Genomic DNA, 19,896 nt, shown 5'->3' on the forward strand with positions numbered 1-19,896 from the left:
TCTCTTTTTTTCGAGCTGCAAGACCCACCGAGCCAAAAGTTAAGTAGAGTGATTGTTTATGGCCACAGAAACCAAAGGCAATAATATATAAGAAAGACGTTGCAATGTTTATATGAGACTGAATTTATTTTGCTGGACCGTCTTAGTTTTATTTTATTTTGTAGCCGTATTTTGTTTCGTTTCCTAGCATATTTTTATGTTATTTTATGTTGTCTCAGTTTCTTTTATTATTTTGTGTTCTTGTTTTACGTTTCGGTTTTTAACTTTCATTAGTTTTGTTTTAAATCCCAGCTTTTTTTATAGTTTTTATATTGTCCGTTCTTAGTGGTTTTATTATGTTTATATTTTTTGTGTTTCGGTTTCTTTGTTTTAAATAAATGTAGACATTCTACCTTTCTTTTTCGGCCTACCACAAACCTGCCATTTATTTATTCATTTTTTTGTTAGCATTACATTTTTTTTAAAGAATGGATCAGACCTTGAACCTCTCAAAATCACTACAAAGCCACCTCTACTTTTCCCACTAAAACTTAAATGCATTTATCCAGTTATAGCTATTCCTCAGTGACGAACTCAGGAATCACTCTCCCCACTTCCACAATGGTTACATCTCGCACCGCGCTGCAACTGGCAATTTTCTCTACCACTGACATGCCCTCAACCACCTCGCCAAAGGGGCAGCAGAAATTAGCATGGGAGTCATTCAATAATATACCAAAAAGAGTTTCATACTCTACTGCTTGGTAACTCCAGCCTGTAATGTAACCCTTGCGTCCTGGAAGTTCATGGTTTTCGTTCCACTCCAGGTTATCCATCAGCGCCTTTGCAGTGGGGCCATCTTCGCTCAGATAATGACCTCCGCGAAGGCATGTAGCTTTGCTTTCCACCACTACATCCAGAAATTTTGACCCCCTGAGCGTGGGGCCGAGATAACCCTGGCACAACGCCAGGAACTGCTGGCCGCGCCGCAAGTGAGACCAAACTCTGATGCAGACGCGGCCCAGTTTGCCGGTTGCGTTGGCTACGTCTAGGAACACCACTGGGTTTTCTTGTGGGATCATCAGAAGAATATCAGACATCTGCAAAAATAAGAATGCGTGGAAGCAAGTTTAAGTGTAGATAAAGAATTTTGGAGTGCTTATTTCCTAATATCAGTACCGTGTGATAAAAACAAACTTTTTAAATAAAGTGTTTGGCCGATTTATCTATAAATGAGTGGCCCTTGTATCATATTGGTAACCAAATAACTGCGAAAGAAGTTGGTAAATATGTTAGCTTCTTATGAAGTCCTGTTATACACATATTCTACATATTTTAAGCAAAATAACAAGAACAACATAGACAAAATATTGCTAACAGCTACAGTAAAATAAATGCAAAGATCAACACAACAATGCCATACCTTTACCATGATGCGAGCGTCGACATATTCATCCGATAGAGCGTAAAGATTAAGGCTTCCTTGCTCCCAGGTCAGTCTTGCTTTCCGGCCGTCTGTGTTCAAGGCAAGACAAAAAGTGGTCTTACCTTGGCCTTCTCCCTCCTATTGTCGGCAGGGGTGGCTGGCTCGTTGTCAGCGGGAGGCAAAAGCATTTTGAGTTTTTCTAGCTTTCCAAAAAAATGGCTTTCCACCTCTTAGAATATCATTCAGTCTCTTTGTGTAAACGTTCCGGCAACTATTCCCCTTATCCATTGTTAAGGAATGCTTTAAGGCTAAGTAGACTTGGCTTAGAATGAGTGACCTCCCTTCTATAATATCGACCATCTTCTGCCTTGTTTGTTCAATACATATGAACTGCTCGTGTGACTGTTTTGTTTCCTCGAAGTAAACACTTGTACAAAGCCTCTCTCGGAATCGCGCACCATAGATCGAGTGGCAGGCCATGTTTTGGGGACATTTTTCAAGGTTTTCTCTCACCTAAAAAAAGGGAAAAAAAAAAAAAGTATGGTATGTTATAATACTAGATAATAGTCTGTCACTCAGGTCCGACAGCTGGTTAATTGATTGTTACATCCAAAGAACAAAAAACCATGTAGCTCCACTCCATTTAACTTAAAATTTGACTTTTTCCTAGAGTATTATGACGGATTTACTGGTATGGAACTCTTCGGTATCATATATAAAAGGGGGGAATTTTAGTTGTTAGGATAATAATAATAATATCGAGTAAATTCCACAAATAATTATGTATCTAGCTACCTCTAACATCTCACAGCGCACTCTCGCTGGCTAAAGTTTTTTTGAGTGCATTTTTTTTGAAAAATGGTTCATTGGTAACAACGGTAAAAATATATTAAAAAGAAACCAAGAAAATGGAATTGCATTAAAAACAATTGATGGGCAGGGTTTAACTCAGATTTGCCAGCTAGGATTTCATCAAGATGGAGGGGTTCCCTGTTCAGATATCTGGTTACTTCGGCGATCAAACATGAATCTTTGACCGTCGCGGGAACATGGGCTGGGCGCTTGCCGTTAGCGGTTTGCGACCCGGCAGTGGCGGCAAATGGAACTTTTATGTTAATGATGATTTAATGATGATTATGATAATACAGTACGTTAGTGAAAACAATAGTAATGCAGTAATAATGTTAACGGTGATGATAATACTGATGATAATTATTTCATTGATAATGATGACAAGAATAAGAAAAAAAAAATCTGGAATTATTTTTATATTATCATTATAATTTCTTTCATTTGTTTAACTAATATAGAATGTTGTTGCCGATGGGATTAATGACAGAATAATAATAATAATAATAATACAATCAGCATCATGTTTTTATAAAACATAATCTTATGATCATTTTCATTATATTTTTTACTACTATTGTTGTAGTTTTTTTTGTTTACTGCAATTCTTATGATATGTTCTCAGACTAATTCCCTCAAATACGTTTGTTATCGTAAATATGAGTACTGAAATGTTCACGCTATTGCACTCTAATGAACAGAACATTGCGATGCTTATGTATGAAAGTTCACCAAATATTTTATGGACGCATTTTAGGGTAATTGATCTGAGAACACTACTGGACGCCCATACCTTTTTTTATGCTGTAATACATGGCCTATATACTATATTATTACAACTATTATTGGTTACTAAAAGTTATTTTTTCCCTTTATTTTATCAGCGTTCCGCCTTTTGTTGTTACCCTTTCATAATTTTATTTTTCTCTCAGTTAAACAAAACGAAATATGAGGTGGTACATTCTAGCAATACTGTTTTTTTACTTAATATTGTATTTTCAAATTAGTGACAAATAGAAACCGAAATAAGTATCAAGTATGTCGCACATGAGTGTGTTGTGTCAGATGTGGCAGAAGAAATTCCGGGTCAATTTAGTTACTCTTATATGTAACACGAGTCGGGCACAAAATTTATAAATACAACTGTAGAGGACAAATAATAATGTCTAGATTATGAAAAACCGCCAGTTAACAAATATTACTAAAAGTTTTGAACATTGCATTTTTGAGATCATAGCCAGCTTATTGACTTGATACCACCAACCTGTGATTCCTTCGACGTCGCTCATTACTTTATAAACCTTAAATTCACAACTTTGATTTTTCTTGTTGAAGCCTGTACACTTTCACTGGATTTTTATTTTTTTATTTTTTCTATTTATTTTATTTAATTTTTGCTTTTGTTTGTTTTTTGAAACGAGAATCATTCCTTAGCTTACCTGTACATACTTTTTAGTTTGAGGACTTTTGTGTTACGAAATTATATCAGTCGTTGGAGAATAAGAACTGTATTTTACGATAGATCTTCAGAGTTCCACTGTACCGGCTCAGTCCTGTTTCAATGTGTCTTGCTTAACCTTACCTTGTCACTCGACATGTAGTCTGTTATTGCTGAAAATGAGACAAAATTTTATCGGCAATGCTGCTTACAGTTTCCCGGCGTGGGGGTCCTCTTGCAGATGGGTCAAATAGCTTCAGAAGACTGTTAAGAAATGCCTGCAGAGGTATGACCATCATTCAGGTAGCATCACAGTTTCCCTTTCTCCACTTGTATGTCCTCTTTGCATATGACATCAGCTCGCTCATTTTCTCCCCAGTTGTAGCAGTAGTGATGATCCTGTAAACAATAACAAAGTTAAGTATGTTAGAACTTTTTCGTGTGATTCACTAAAAAGAAAACTTTTCGCGTGACTTCTCACCCTCAACAAGTTATAGACCGCATATGTGTGTTTGTAAGAACCCTCTATTACTATATAAACTCTATATCACATGTAACATATACTCCACATGTTTATTATTATATATATGTGTATATATTATATATATCTATATAGTATATATATATAATAAATTATCATTTTTGTAATGATGGTAGAAAGATCGATGAATTGATAGACACACACATAACAATATATGTTATAGACTATGTATAATAATGTGTATGTCTTTGATATATATGTATATTTCTATATACATATATTATATCTAGTCTATAGAGTATTATATTATAATATCTATATATTATATATATATATATAACAGATCTATAATCAACATATATACTGTATACCATACATACAACCATGCATATCCCCATACTTCACACAATTATTTATGTATATACATTACCTGAGAGGGCTTCAAAAAGGTTGGTGTTTGTAGAAAAAGGACAGTACGGGGGGAGGGGGAGGATACGAAAAATAAACCGATTTGTATGATGTTTTATTTTTCAACATATGATCCATTAAGTCAATACCTTCTACAAATGTTGATACCAACCTTTAATTCGCACATAGTAAACCGAGGATCATATCACCTGAACCATGTCTGAGCCGCTCTTTTCAAACATCTTCAACCGACGGAAACGGGTACCTTTCTTTCTCTTTTTTTTTTTTTTACAAAAAATGAGTTTAGATGGGGCTAAACTGGGCTGTAGGTGAGTTAAATATTTCCCCCCCATTGAATTCCATGCGTCACAAGCTCTTACTGCCGAGCGCCATTAGTAGTGCATTGTCGTGGTGAATTTACATGTTGATGCAGCTTTTCCAGGTCTTTTTTAGGCATTTTTCTGAGATTTTTTTGACAGTTTTTCTCAAACACATTCATAATATTAGCACAATTTTTTCTTGCTCTCGAGAAGTCAACCAGCACAATCCCATTCAATTTTTCGTTGAAATATCTACCCTTGTCTGCCTGATGATCTGGGCGCCACAGCCTAGGTCCCCACTGAGCTGAAAGCTTGGCTCCCAAGAATTGTGTTGCAGAACCCATAGAGATGTTTGATTGTGTCTACACTGATTCAGTGGCTAATAGTCTATCCTTTTCAATCACGCCTTGACAGCATCAATGTTTTTCACACAAACTGATTTTGACGGGTTGCCACAGTGGGGCTCATCAACATTTTGTTTTCTTCCACTTCTGAACCAACTTATCCATTTGTAGGTTTGTGATTTCTTTGGGGCCTTTGTCACCATAAACTTGTTCCAGACGGCAATGATTTTTGCCATTCTCCTGAGTTTTCACTATGAATTTAATGTTTGTCCTATCCTCGAGGTTTAGTGGATGCCAATATTGTTTGAATGGTGCCTGACTTTCACTGGCCCAATGCTTAATTACCTCATTTATGGTTTCTTATGTGAATGCTTTGGAGCTCATTCGCATGTACAATAAGATACAAAAACTCATGTATCTTCTTCTACGTTTCATATAAAGACAATTAATGTATACTGATGATGATGAAATTTTTTTTTTTGACTGAATCTTAGAAATACATTTTGAGTTTCTGTAGCTTTGTTGAGGCAAAGAGTGGTGTTGAATAAATTTAAAGCTTTTTTTTTTTTGTAACATTTTGAATTCCCCCAACCACTTTTGATATACACACAGATCATGCTTGCTTTTAAATTCATACATTATTGGAACCTTACTGAACATCTTTTCAGTTTGTATCAACGTGTATGCTTTCACTTGATACAGTCTGATACCTCCGGCCTGAGTGTGATACTTTTCAGATATATTTTCACGTAGTCTCAGGGTTTTATATTACCATTAATTCTAATTGTATCAAAGTTTCACGCGAAACTTTTTTAATTGTAAGGTGCGTCATATGTTTCCTGTCCCTTTTCTCAGTACATCAACACATGGTCCACTCTATCTGGTTGCTGGATTTGAAGTCCGTCACGACGGTCCTGGAACAGGTATTACTTCGGTGGGGTGATGTCTTCAAAATCATTTCTGTACCTCTATGATTATACGTTAGCCGTCTTAAAAATCAAGAAAATGCTGTGTAATCGTGATTTTTATTTTATATAGTTTTCTATCAATAAAACAAGTAAATGGGTCTGTTATCATTGGAATTACCCGTTTTGATTTGACAACGGAGCTCACTCGCGGTGGATATAGTAAGATGGCAAACCACTTTCATATGAAGAACAGTGTGTGTGTTGTGTGTGTGTGTGTGTGTGTGTGTGGTGTGTGTGTTGTGTGTGTGTGTGTGTGTGTGTGTGTGTGTGTGGTGTGTGTGTAAAAGGAAATGACACCTAGAAACGATTTCGCAATGAATTATTTTGCCAATGGGTTCTCGGTCGTGTTTCTAACGAATCTAGCCATTATTGTCTTCGCAAACGAAGCACAGCTTACGATAACGGTCCCTATAAACGTGGTGAGGGCCTGATAAATATCAGGGCAATTTTAGGGAGAAAATTTCGATAAATATATCAGTAATAACACATAGAGCACAATATTCCACCTCGCTTCGCTGTTATATAGGGGTTTTTGCCTCCTTGAAACACTTTTGGGTAGCTACCCCCCCCCCCCATCCTTGTCTACAAAATATTTCATATGTTCCGGGAGGAGAGAGCCACCAGCCGTAACAATACTGAACGCCTTTTCGTGTAGTGATATAGGGGGTTTCGCACCCCTTTTAAAAACCCCCTTTTGGGAGCTACCTTCCCCCACCCCCCTGCTGGTCCACAAATCTCACCTCATAAACGTTTCCGTCATGATAGGAAGACCCAGACCTAGTAATAGATATATATATTTTTTTTTACCCACACCTTACCCTCAAGCCTTATCTCGGGTCTGCAGGTCGCTGTTGCGGTAATCGTGATCCTCTTAGTTCTATTGTGCTGACGTCAGTGCCTATGAACACGTCCTTTCTAGAGCAAATCTAATTTGATTTACCTCGCTTCCGTCCCCCCCTGCACTTCAATCCGTTCGGTTGTTCCGTCGCTTGCACAACGACTTCTTGTCTTTTGTCCGCGCGCTTGCATAAGATTGCTGCGCTTCCTCAAGAAAATTATAATAATATAGATATCATAATATTTATAATATATATATATATATATATGCATATTAGATATATATATATGCATCATGATTAATAGTATATATATATCTATATATATATATATATATATATATATATGCCTATGTCTATACTATTATATTTAGGATATCTATTAATATATTAATATATAACTATTATATGAATTATCTATATATATATATATATATATATATCTCCATATATATATGTATCTTATGATATATATGATCTATAAGATATATAATACATATTACTGTATATATTGCATTATATATAGACTAATATATAGTAATCTCCATCTAGTACTACTCGTCATCTTATCTATACTATTCTATATATATAATTGCATATATTATACTATAGATCTATTATATATATATATATTACTATAGCTATATATATATTTGCCATATATATATATATCGTATATAGTATCATAGTATCTTATGATTATATTCACTATATACTAATATCTTACTATTTATATATTAATCTAATTAGATATTACGAGTGCGTACTTGCTATAATATCTGTATATCTATATGATTCTATATATACTTATATATTCATTATCTAATCTCATCGCTCTATGTATTCGTATTATCTCTATCTCTGGATGATCAATATAACAATATCTTCCTCATCTCTGCCTCTCTATCCTGCATCGTTTATGATTTATATATATATAATATATTATTATATATATCTATAATGTTGATAATATGTATAGTCCTATATTTTGCATATATATAAGGTTCTAATTATATATATATATTATAGTATGATATATATATTAGAATTATATATCTATATATCTAATGATCTATATCGTCTATCTATCTATCTATATGGCATATACATAGTTAATATATGCATATAAAATAAATAGCATAGTAGGACTAATATCTATATATCATTTACTATTTCTATATCTTATATAATTAATATTATATCGTATTATACGTTATTATTGAGAATATATTAGCCAATATTATGCGCCTATATTGCTATGCTGTATTATATATTATGGTGTATATGATACTATAAGCTATATATTATATATGGTATAAGTATATATAGTGCATATTACATATTATCTATATTCATATATATATAGTATTATATATCATAATTTATACTATATACTACACTGATATGCTAACTCTTATAGGCCGCGTTGGCCGATGGTTAAGAAGGCTCGGACTCAAGACTGGATCGTCGATGTTAGGAACGGCATCTCGCAGTTCAAGGGTTTCGAGGTCACCGACCGCCAACGTTGTTTCCCTTGGCACGTGGAACTTCACCCTCGGAAGTTGCCTGCCTAGCCGTCTGGTGGCCAAGCCATCTGCTAGACAGTGTGGCAACTTGGGTAAATAGAGATGGTGATCGATAAAAAAGAAAACAAAAGGAAAAACAAAAAAAAATCGACAGCGGTCGGAAGGTGCAATGGCAAACCACCGGGCGTCCTATAAATTGCTAAGAAAAAAATCATGGAAGCCGATTATTCTGTTCAAGCCGCGGAGGGCCGAATGGTGATTTTCGGTAGGTCTCGGACTCACTACTGTCACGACGGTGCATCTGCGTTCAAGGGTTCGGTCACCGACCACCGACTTTGTTCCCCTTGGGCAGGAACTTCACCTTGATTGCCTACCTAGCCACTGGGGTGCCAACCTCCCCAGTCAGTGCTGTCCCAAGCCCATATAAATAGAGAGAACTGATTATATAAAAGGTCACCGGCACTTTCTCTCCGTGAAAGGAAACTTGGAACTCTACGCACGATACTCATCTCCAAGGTAGGCATCACAACATGAATAAATCGACCTAGTTCAAGTATATCAGGCTGTGACTCGGCAGGCCTCAGACATAGAACCTACCGTTAAAAGACAGAGGAAGAGATCTTTTATATAGTATGATTAATATATATTAATTATAATACGTATTAATTATTTATGATATTCATTATATATAAGCGTATAATACGGAGTTTATATCTATATGATATAAATTATATATATATGAATATTATATTAATATATATAGATATATATAATAATATATATAATATTTATATATATATTAATATAATATTGCATTATATATATATATTATATAGTATAGTATCTGCATTTAGCTATATATATTATATAATATTATATAATATATATATAATATATATATGCCTATATATATATATATATATATATATCTATATATATATCATAATATAATATATAAATATATATAATATAATCTTATATCTATATATAATATATATATATATATATATATATTATATGCATATATATATATATTTATATGGATATATATATATATATATATATTATATTATATATATATATGTTTTATATATATATATATATTGGGGCCGCGGGTGGCCGAATTGGTTAGCGGTCGAACTCAAGACTGTCACGACGGCATCTGAGTCGAGGTTCGAGTCACGCGAACCGACGCGTTGTTTCCCTTAGCAAGAACTTCACCTCGATTGCCTACCTAGCCCCTGGGGACCAATCAGCCCAAGTCAGTGCCGGTAAATCGAGATGGTGCCTCGATAAAAAAACCGTGCGAAGCAATGGCAAACCACGCTCTAAATTGCAAGAAAAATCATGGAAGCCACATGATCGTCCAAGGCCGCGGTGGCCGAGTGGTTGGAGCGTCGGACTCGAACTGTAAGACGGCATCGAGTTCGAGGGTTCGAGTCACCGACCCGACGCGTGGTGTTTCCTTGCAAGGAATTCACCTCGATTGCCTCCTAGCCACTGGGTGGCCAAGCCAGCTCAATCAGTGCTGGTCCCAAGCCCGGATAAAATACGAGAAGAATGTTACCTAAGAAAGGTAACCCGGCGCTCTCCGTGGAAGGAACTGGGGCCCCTACACGTATCACATCCAAAGAGCTCACAACGGAATACTGCAATTGAGTACATTCTGTGACCACGGCGGCTCAGACCATGAACCTACCTTAAATGATTATGAGATTTTTTTCTTTTTCTTTTTTTTTTTTACTATTTAAAAAAAAAATTGGGGGGCCTGCTGGTGCCGAATGGGTTAAGAGCGTCGGACTCAATACCTGTCACGACGGCAATCTGAGTTCGAGGGTTTCGAGTCACTGACCACCGCGTTGTTACCCTTGGGCAAGGAACTTTCCCCTCGATTTGCCTGCCTAGGCCACTGGGGATAATCAGCCCAAGTCAGTGCCCGGTTACATAAATGGTGACTCGAACAAAAAAAAAAGAACAACCGGGCGAAGGCATGGCCAACCACCGCTCTATTGGCCAGAAAATCATGGAATCACAGTATTGTCAGGCCGCGGTTGGTCGAATTGTTAGAGCGTCGACTGTCACGACGGCAATCGGATTTTGAGGGTTCGAGTCACCGACCGCCGCGTTGTTTCCCTTGTGCAAGGAACTTCACTTGAGTGCCTGGCCTAGCCACTGGGGTGCCAAGCCAGCTCAACGTCAGTGCTGGGTTCCCAAGCCGGATAAATAGAGAGAATGATTCCCTAAAAATGTGACCGGCACTCTTCGGGAGAGGAACTGGGGACCCTACCACGTACTCACCTCCCAGCGGTCACACCGTTGGAGCTGCAATTGAGTGTCATGCGTGACCGCGGCGGCTCAGGCATGAACTCGTAGCCGTTTTTAAATGAGATATATATATATATATATATATATATATATATCTAATATATTATTCTATATATATATATATCTAAATAAGATATATAATATATATATATCTGAATATCTATATTAGCCCTATATTACTATATATATATATATATATTAATATATATTAATATATATATTATCTATATCTATATATATATATTATATATATTCTATATATACTATATATATGATATATCTAATATTCGTACATATATATGCCTATCTATATATATATAGGATATAATGTATATATATAAGATATATAATATTTTTAATTTTACATTTTGTTATATATAGTAAGAGTATTCTAGTTATATTATAGATATATATATGCTTATATCATATGTGTCGTATCATCCTATCATATCTATCTATCTAGATATATATCTATATACTACATATTATCTATCTATCCTCCCACACGACACACACCACCCACACACTACTCACACCGACACAGCTAATATATATATCTTCTCATCGCTAATATATTATATAATCGATAGATATATCTCTATATGCATATCTAGATCTCTTCTTATCTATCTATTCTCTGTTCTATATATATATCTACTTCTATATAATATATATCCATATTATATGCATACTTCTTCTCTTCTATATCTGATATATTTCTATATCTATATCTATATAGTTATATCTCTTGTCTCTATGTCTATGCTACCACCCCCTATATATATTACTATCTCTTATCTCTCTCTCTATATATACTATATATATTTATATCTCTCGTTCTCGATATATAAGTCCATGCTATATATGCTCATATACTCGCTATCAGATATATCTTCTCTACTCTCTCTATCTATATATATATATGTTTTATTTATATTTATATTTCATCTATATATATACTCGATATATCTACTTATTATCATTTACTATTCTATTTATATATATATATAATTATCTATAATATATATATATATCTATATTATATAAGATAGCATATAATATATGCCTATATATATGCTATATAATAGCATATTATATCTATATATAAATATATATCATCTCGTATATGTATAACATATATCTTATATCTAATATCTATATATATATATATATGTATAGATAATCCATATATATAATGTAATCTATCTATATACATATATATATATTAAATATATATATTAGTATAGTATATATATTATTAATATATGTATATATCTATATCTATATCTATAGTCTTATCATATCATGTAAAAAATCTCTCTTATCCTAATCTTATATCATCTCTAATATACAATATATAATATATCTCGTTCTATATATATATATATCGTTTGGGGCCGAGGTGGCAAGAATGTGAGTTTAAGCTTCGGACTCAAGACTGTGACGTACGGCAATCTGAGTGCGATGGTTCGGTCACCGGCCGGCGCGTTGTTTCCCTTGGGCAAGGACACTTTTCACCCGATTGCCTGCCTATCCACTGGTGGCCAAGCCAGCTCAAGTCACTGCCGGGTAAATATAGATGGTTACCTCGATAAAACACCGTGCGAAGGCATGGCAAACCACCGCTCGAATTGCTAAAGAAAAAATCATGAAGCCCATGATCGTCACGCCGCGGTGGCCAAATGGTTAAGAGCGTCGCCTCAAGACTGTCACTACGGCAATCCTGAATTTCACCAGAGTTCGAGTCACCGCCCGTCGCGTTTTTTCCCTTTGGGGAAAGGACTTCACTCTTGATGCCTACCTAGCCACTGGGGTGGGCTAAAGCCATCCCAAGTCAAGCTGGTGCCGAAGCCCGGAGAAATAGAGAGATGATTCCCGAAAGTACACCAGGCACTCCTCCGTGGGAAAGGAACTGGGGATACCTACCACGGACTCACTCCAAGAGCCTCACCACATGAAAACCTACAATTAGTATTATGCGGTGACCACGGGCGGCTCAGACATGAACCTCCCTACCGTTAAAAGAATAATTATATATATATATATATAGATATATATATGATATATATATATATAATATATATATATATACCTATAATATAATATATATATTAAATATATATTATATATATATATATGTATATATACGAACATTAATATGTATCTATATGCCATATATAGTATATATAATATATCATAATCTATTCTATATATATCGATATCTAACTATATAAATAATAACCAAAAAATATATATCATATTAATATGTGCATATATTATATTATATCTTATATTATAATATATATATATATATATATTCTATGTATCTATCTATATATATATGCATATATATTATATATATTATTTCTGCACTCTATCTATAGACTTATATAGATATCATATATATATATATATATATACAATATAATATATAATAGTATCTTATATATATATACATTCATATTAGATATATATGGCGTGTATATATATTAGATCTATATATATATATATATATATTAATATATATATATATATCTAATAATATATATCTAATATATATGCGTATATCTTATATTATATATATATATATAGATCTTCTCTAGTACTATATCTACTATATATATTCTATCATATATATTATATATATATTATATATATAATAATATTCTTATAGGGGCCGCAGTGGCCCGCATGGTTAGAGCGTCGGACTCAAGACTGTCACGACGGCAATCTGAGTCGAGGGTTTCGAGTCCCGACCGCCGCGTTGTTTCCCTTAGGCCAGGAACTTCACCTCGATTGCTGCCCTGCCACTGGGTGCCACACCAGCTCAGTCAGTGCCGGTAAATAGAGATGGTGACGTCGATAAAACACCGGGCGGAAGCAATGGCAAACCACCGCTCTAAATTGCTAAGAAATAATCATGAAGCCCATGACGTCAGGCCGCGGTGGCCGAATGGTTCGATCGTCGGCCTCACGACTGTCAACGACATCATCTGAATTCGAGGTTTTCGAGTCACCGACCGCGCGTTGGTTCCCGTGGGGCAAGGCCTTCACCTTGATTTCCTACCTAGCCCTGGGTGGCCAGCCAGCCCAGTCAGGTGCTGGTCCCAGCCCGGATTCAATAGAGAGAATAATTACCTAAAAAGGTACCCACCGCACTCTCCGTGGAAAGGACTGGGACACCTACCACGTACATCTCTCCAAAGCATCACAACATGAAACTACATTAAGTTATCATGCTGTGACCACAGCGGCTCAGACATTAACCTACCGTTAAAAAAAAAAAAAAAAAAAAATATATATATATATATATATATAATATTCTGCATAATATGTATATATATATATTATACTATATATATATATATACTATACATAATTATATATGCATATATATATAATATACATATTCATAATATCATATATACTATATATATATCTATATCTTGTATATCCTGTCTCTATCTATATATCTATATATTATATCTCTCTATCTATGTCCTATATAAAACACATTTATTGGGTAATATATATATATGTATATATATATATATGTATATATATTGCTCTACTCTTCTATATATATTATATATATTCTATTGTATCTCTTCTAATCTCTATCATCTAATATATCGATATATCTCTCTATAATATATTATATCTCTTTATCTAATCTGTCTCTATATATGTAGTATATCCTCTACTATATATTATCTCTATATACTATCTACCTATTTCAAACTATATTCTCTATCTCGATCTCATCTAATATCATCTATTATCTAATATATAGATGTATACATCTCTCTATACTCTCTATATCTCTATCTATACTCTCTCATCTCTCTCTATATGTATCTATATATATATGTATCATTGCATATTAATTATCTATATATAAGTATCTATATATATATATGCCAATATATTATAATATATTTATATATATATATATATAATATATATATATAATTATATATATATATTTATATATATGCATATATATATATATATATATAATATATAATATATATATATATATATATGCATATATATATATATATATATATATATATATATATGTATATATATATATATATAATATATATATAATATATATTATATATATATATTTATATATATATGCATATATAAATACACCACACACCACACATATATATATCATCATCATCAGGGGCTAATGCCGATGGGGGGCGCAATGGCTGCATCCACCCTTCGCTTCCAGCCATGAATCCCTTCGAGCAGTCTCCAGGCCAGGCTCACGGACCATCTCTACATTTCCTCGTAACAGGTCTCGTCGAGCTGCCCAAGCCTGTTCTCTTGGGTCGTCCAAAGGCTTCCTCCACCCATGGTTGTCTCGCAGAGAGACACTGTATGGGAGGGTCCGTCCACGAGGGAAACGACGTAGGTCCCATATAGCCTGATTGGCAATCCCGGTTAATGCAAGTAGACATGTCCCATGCCAGTCTCACGGTGTAACGCCATTTGGACACAGGTCCCTGCTAACTGTACCCCATTCCGGGCGAAGGGACTTGTTACAAAAGGCATCAGACGAGAACTTCAAGACACTGGAGAACTCCAGAGTTCGCTCCATATAGCAAAACTGGCGTATCAAGGCTTGAAGACCACGCAGCTTGGTCCTTCTGCATAGATCCCGACATCTGTCAAATGCTCTTGTTGATCAAGTTCTGCTCCTGTAGCCAGAAACAATCTGTCTATTGACTTCTTGTCTGACCGCCCAGAGATAGGCTATGCACCAAGTCATATAAAACCTCTGTAACTTCAACATCCTCGCTGCAAGCATGGATCGAATGAAATGGGTTCCCTACAGGCCCCCAAAGTCCTGAATCTGTGGTCTTGTTCAGGAGACCTCTATGTCTAAGTCTTGCCTCATGCTAAATGCAGTCAAGAGCCGCCTCCGTGACTCCAGGACTCGACATGATAGACAACATCGTCGGCAATGTCAGTCAGATACCTTGATATTGCCTAGTGTTGCTCCACACTGACTTTGGCTAGTAGATCTGCTATTATCCAGTCCATACAGAGGTGTTTTGAAAAGTGCAAGAACACAGCCCTGTCCCTCACCCACTGAATTTAACAGGGAAGTTCTAACAGACCCCCGCCACACTTTACAGCACTTTCTTACCAAAATAAAAGCTTGCTATTAGTCCAATAATTCTGTGGTGGAATTCCGATCTCAGGATGTACCATTTCCAGCGATGTTGGTTGAAGCGCTGGTACCAGAGCCTGAGATTCTCATGTTCAGGGACATAAGCAAAGTCCTGGAAGGAGCTCTTCTCGCTGCTGAATCAGCTCCCGAGCCATGGAGCCGACAGACTCTTTAGCCAGCGCGGTCATAGCCAGATAGCGCATTGAGTCGAGTCGCCCAGAACAATGCGAATATCTCGCCGGGGGCACTCGTCTGCCACAGATACGAGTTTGGTGTAGAACGCCTCTTTCACATCAATTTTTCATACATCGGTAGGAGTGTATACAGCAATAAGAGACTGAACCCAAAATGCATCGTGGTCACCTCAATCCCGAGGCTGAGATGGCTATGGCTACACCCTGGAGGTGTGACCATCGCTGCGGCCTGACCGTTACACCCACACTGATCGCGCCGCTTTCTCACCTATATATTACATATATACTACATACATACATAATATATCTATATATATATATATATATTATTATATAATATATATATATATTATATATATGCAATAATTAATGAATATAGATATACATATATATATATATATGTATATATATGTATATATATATCTATGCCATATATCTATATATTTATATATATATAATATTATATATATATATATATATATGCATAATATATATAATATGCATTACTATTATCATATATCTCTTATATATCTCGATATCTATCTCATATCTCTCATCCCTCTCTCTCGCTCTCTCTCTACTATCTCTCTATCTATCTATCTATATATATATATACTATATATATGCATTATATCTATATCTACTATATATCTCTATGCCTATCTTCCTCTCTTATATCTCTCTCTCTATATATATCTCTCCTGACTATCTCTCGTATCTCTCTCTATCTCTATCTATCTCTCTTCTCTTATTTATATAGCTCTTATCTATCTCTCTATCTATCTCTCTATTCTATATATATCTCTATCGCTATTCTTTCATTATATATCTATATGCATATATATCATCTGCCTCTATCATCGTTGCCTTATCCTCTGCATCTCTACTCTATGCCTCTCTCTCTATGCATCTATATATATATCATCTCTATCTCTCTCTTATATAATAATCTTCTCTAAGGCATCTCTATATAATATATAGATATATATTATATATATATCTATCGGCATCTCTCTTCTAATATATATTCTCATATATCTATATCTCTCACTATCTTATGCCTACTCATCTATATATCTCTATCATACTATATCTCTATCTCTCTAGTCTATATATCTCTCCTCTTCTATATCTCTCTGCTATCTATATTCTTCTCTCTCTTCTCTCTCTCTCTCTGTCTCTATCTCTCTCTCTGCCTCTCTCTCTTCCTATCTCTCTCTCTCTCTTCTCCTCTATCTCTCTCTCTCGCTCTATCTCTCTCTCTCTCTATCCATCTCATCTCTCTCCATCATCTCCTCTATCCCTCCTCTTCTATCTAGATCTATATATATATCTATATATATCGCTCTATCATCTCACTATCTATATACTCTCTATTCGGGCTATCTATATCTCTCTATCCTCTCTTGCCCTATCTATCTCTATCTATCTATAATCTCTCTATATATCTATTCTTGCCTCTCTCTCTCTCTATATCTTTCTATCATCTCTATATATCTCTATCTCTATCTCTACATCTCCATCTCCCCTTCTCTATATCTATAATTCATATATATATAATAATATATAGATACCTATATAGATAGACATCTATACATATATATATCTCTCATATCTACATCCCTGTTTTTATATATATTGAGATATCTATCTCTATCTATCTCTATCTCTCTATCTCCTCCCTCTACTCTATCTACCTACCTCTCTACTCCCTAGCTATCATATATATATCTCTCTATCTCTCTATATCTCTCTACTATCTTTCTCTCTTGCTATATACATTATTTAGATATATGTATACCTTATATTTATCTCATTATATCTCTAATCTCCTCTATATATCTATCTCTCTTATCTCTACTATCTCTATCTATTCTTATCTCCTCACTCTCTCTCTCTCTCCTCTATCTACCTATATCCCTATATATCTATATATATCATCTTATATATATCCATATATCCATTATATCCATATTATCTCTAACTCTCTATATCTCCTATCTATTACTCTCTATATATCTATACCTTCATATCACCTATCTCTATATCTAATACTACTATGTATCATATAATTTACCTCTATATCATATCTATCTATCTATATATACCTATAGACAGATATCTACCTATATATAGTTATATATATCTAATCTCTATATCTTATCTCTTCTATATCTAACTCTCGCTCCCCCTATATATCGTTCTATCTACCTCTATCATATCTCCATCTATCATCTATCCCTCTCATCTATCTCTACATATCTCTCTCTATCCATATCTCTCATCTATAATGCATATATATATCTATATATATATATCTCTATATCTCTCTCTCCTTCTATATCTCTATATCTCTCTGGGCCTATATCCTTTCTCCTCTATCTCTCTATATATAATATATGTATTATATATATTATGCCATCTATATTATACATGTATAATATTATGTATATATATATTATATGTATATATATAAGTATATATATATATCTATATTATATATAATATATATATATATATTATATATATATATATATCTATATATCATATATCTTCATATATATATATAATTTTTTGAAAGTTATCTTTTGTTAAACCAATTTTAGTAAGCTGTGAGTGTCTAAATTGTTAACTATAATGTCGGTGGTTTTCATGAAGGGAACATTAGTAAAGAGTGACCTCTATAATCAAAAACTCGCCATGGTGATTGTTGTTTAAAGTTAAGTTCGTATTTCATTAGCAAAGGAGGTAGAATTTTCCATACTGTACTGATTGACAGTTCTATATATATATAATGTATATATACATATATTATATATATATATATATTATAATAATATCTATATATATATAGATGCATATATATATATATATATATATGCATATATATAATATTATATATATATATAGTATATATAGTTATTATGATATCATATATATAGTATATATGCATATATATATATAATATATATATATATTATATTATATTATATATACTATAGATGCATATTATATATATATATATATATATATATCTATATATATCTATCTATGCTCTATATATATTATATCTATCATTATATACATATATCTATATATATATATATCTAATATATATATCTCTCATATCTATATATAAATATTCTATATGCATATATATATATAAATATATATATCGATATATATATCTATATGCATTTCTTATCTCCTCTCTCTCTCCTCCTATCTCATATTATCTCAGTATTTCTATCTATGCATATATCTCTTAGGTGCGTTATATATATATATATATATCTAATCTATAGCTCTCTCTCTATGTGCATATCTGTATATCTATCTATATATCTATCATATATCTCTATCTATCTCTATCTATATCCATATATCTATCTCCCTTCTCCTCTCTCTCTCTCTCTCTGCCTCCTCTCTCTCTCTCTCTCTCTCTCTCTCTCTCTCTCTCCCTCTCTCCCTCTCTCTCTCTCTTACTCTCTCGTCTCTACTCTCTTTTTCTTATCTCTCTCTCGCCTCTCTTTTTATCTCTCCATATCTCCCTCTTCTTTATCTTCTTCTCTATCTCTCTCGGCCTCTCTTATCTTCCTCTCTTCCCTCTC

At 34.0% G+C, this 19,896-nt stretch overlaps 1 protein-coding gene across 1 annotated transcript; it reads right to left on the reverse strand.

Moving 5' to 3' along the window:
• Window positions 1-338: 338 nt before the first annotated feature.
• Window positions 339-3,988, reverse strand: LOC119576738 (peptidyl-prolyl cis-trans isomerase B-like). The gene is made up of 3 exons (XM_037924381.1): window positions 3,905-3,988; window positions 1,403-1,543; window positions 339-1,079 (listed from the first exon to the last, which is right to left on the reverse strand). Exons 1-3 carry the CDS (start codon window positions 3,986-3,988, stop codon window positions 555-557), a joined length of 750 nt encoding a protein of 249 aa, XP_037780309.1. The 3' UTR covers window positions 339-554.
• Between the last annotated feature and the right edge of the window lie 15,908 nt (window positions 3,989-19,896).

This window comes from Penaeus monodon, chromosome 9 (genome assembly GCF_015228065.2).
Source record: "Penaeus monodon isolate SGIC_2016 chromosome 9, NSTDA_Pmon_1, whole genome shotgun sequence".
Lineage (NCBI taxonomy): Eukaryota > Metazoa > Arthropoda > Malacostraca > Decapoda > Penaeidae > Penaeus > Penaeus monodon.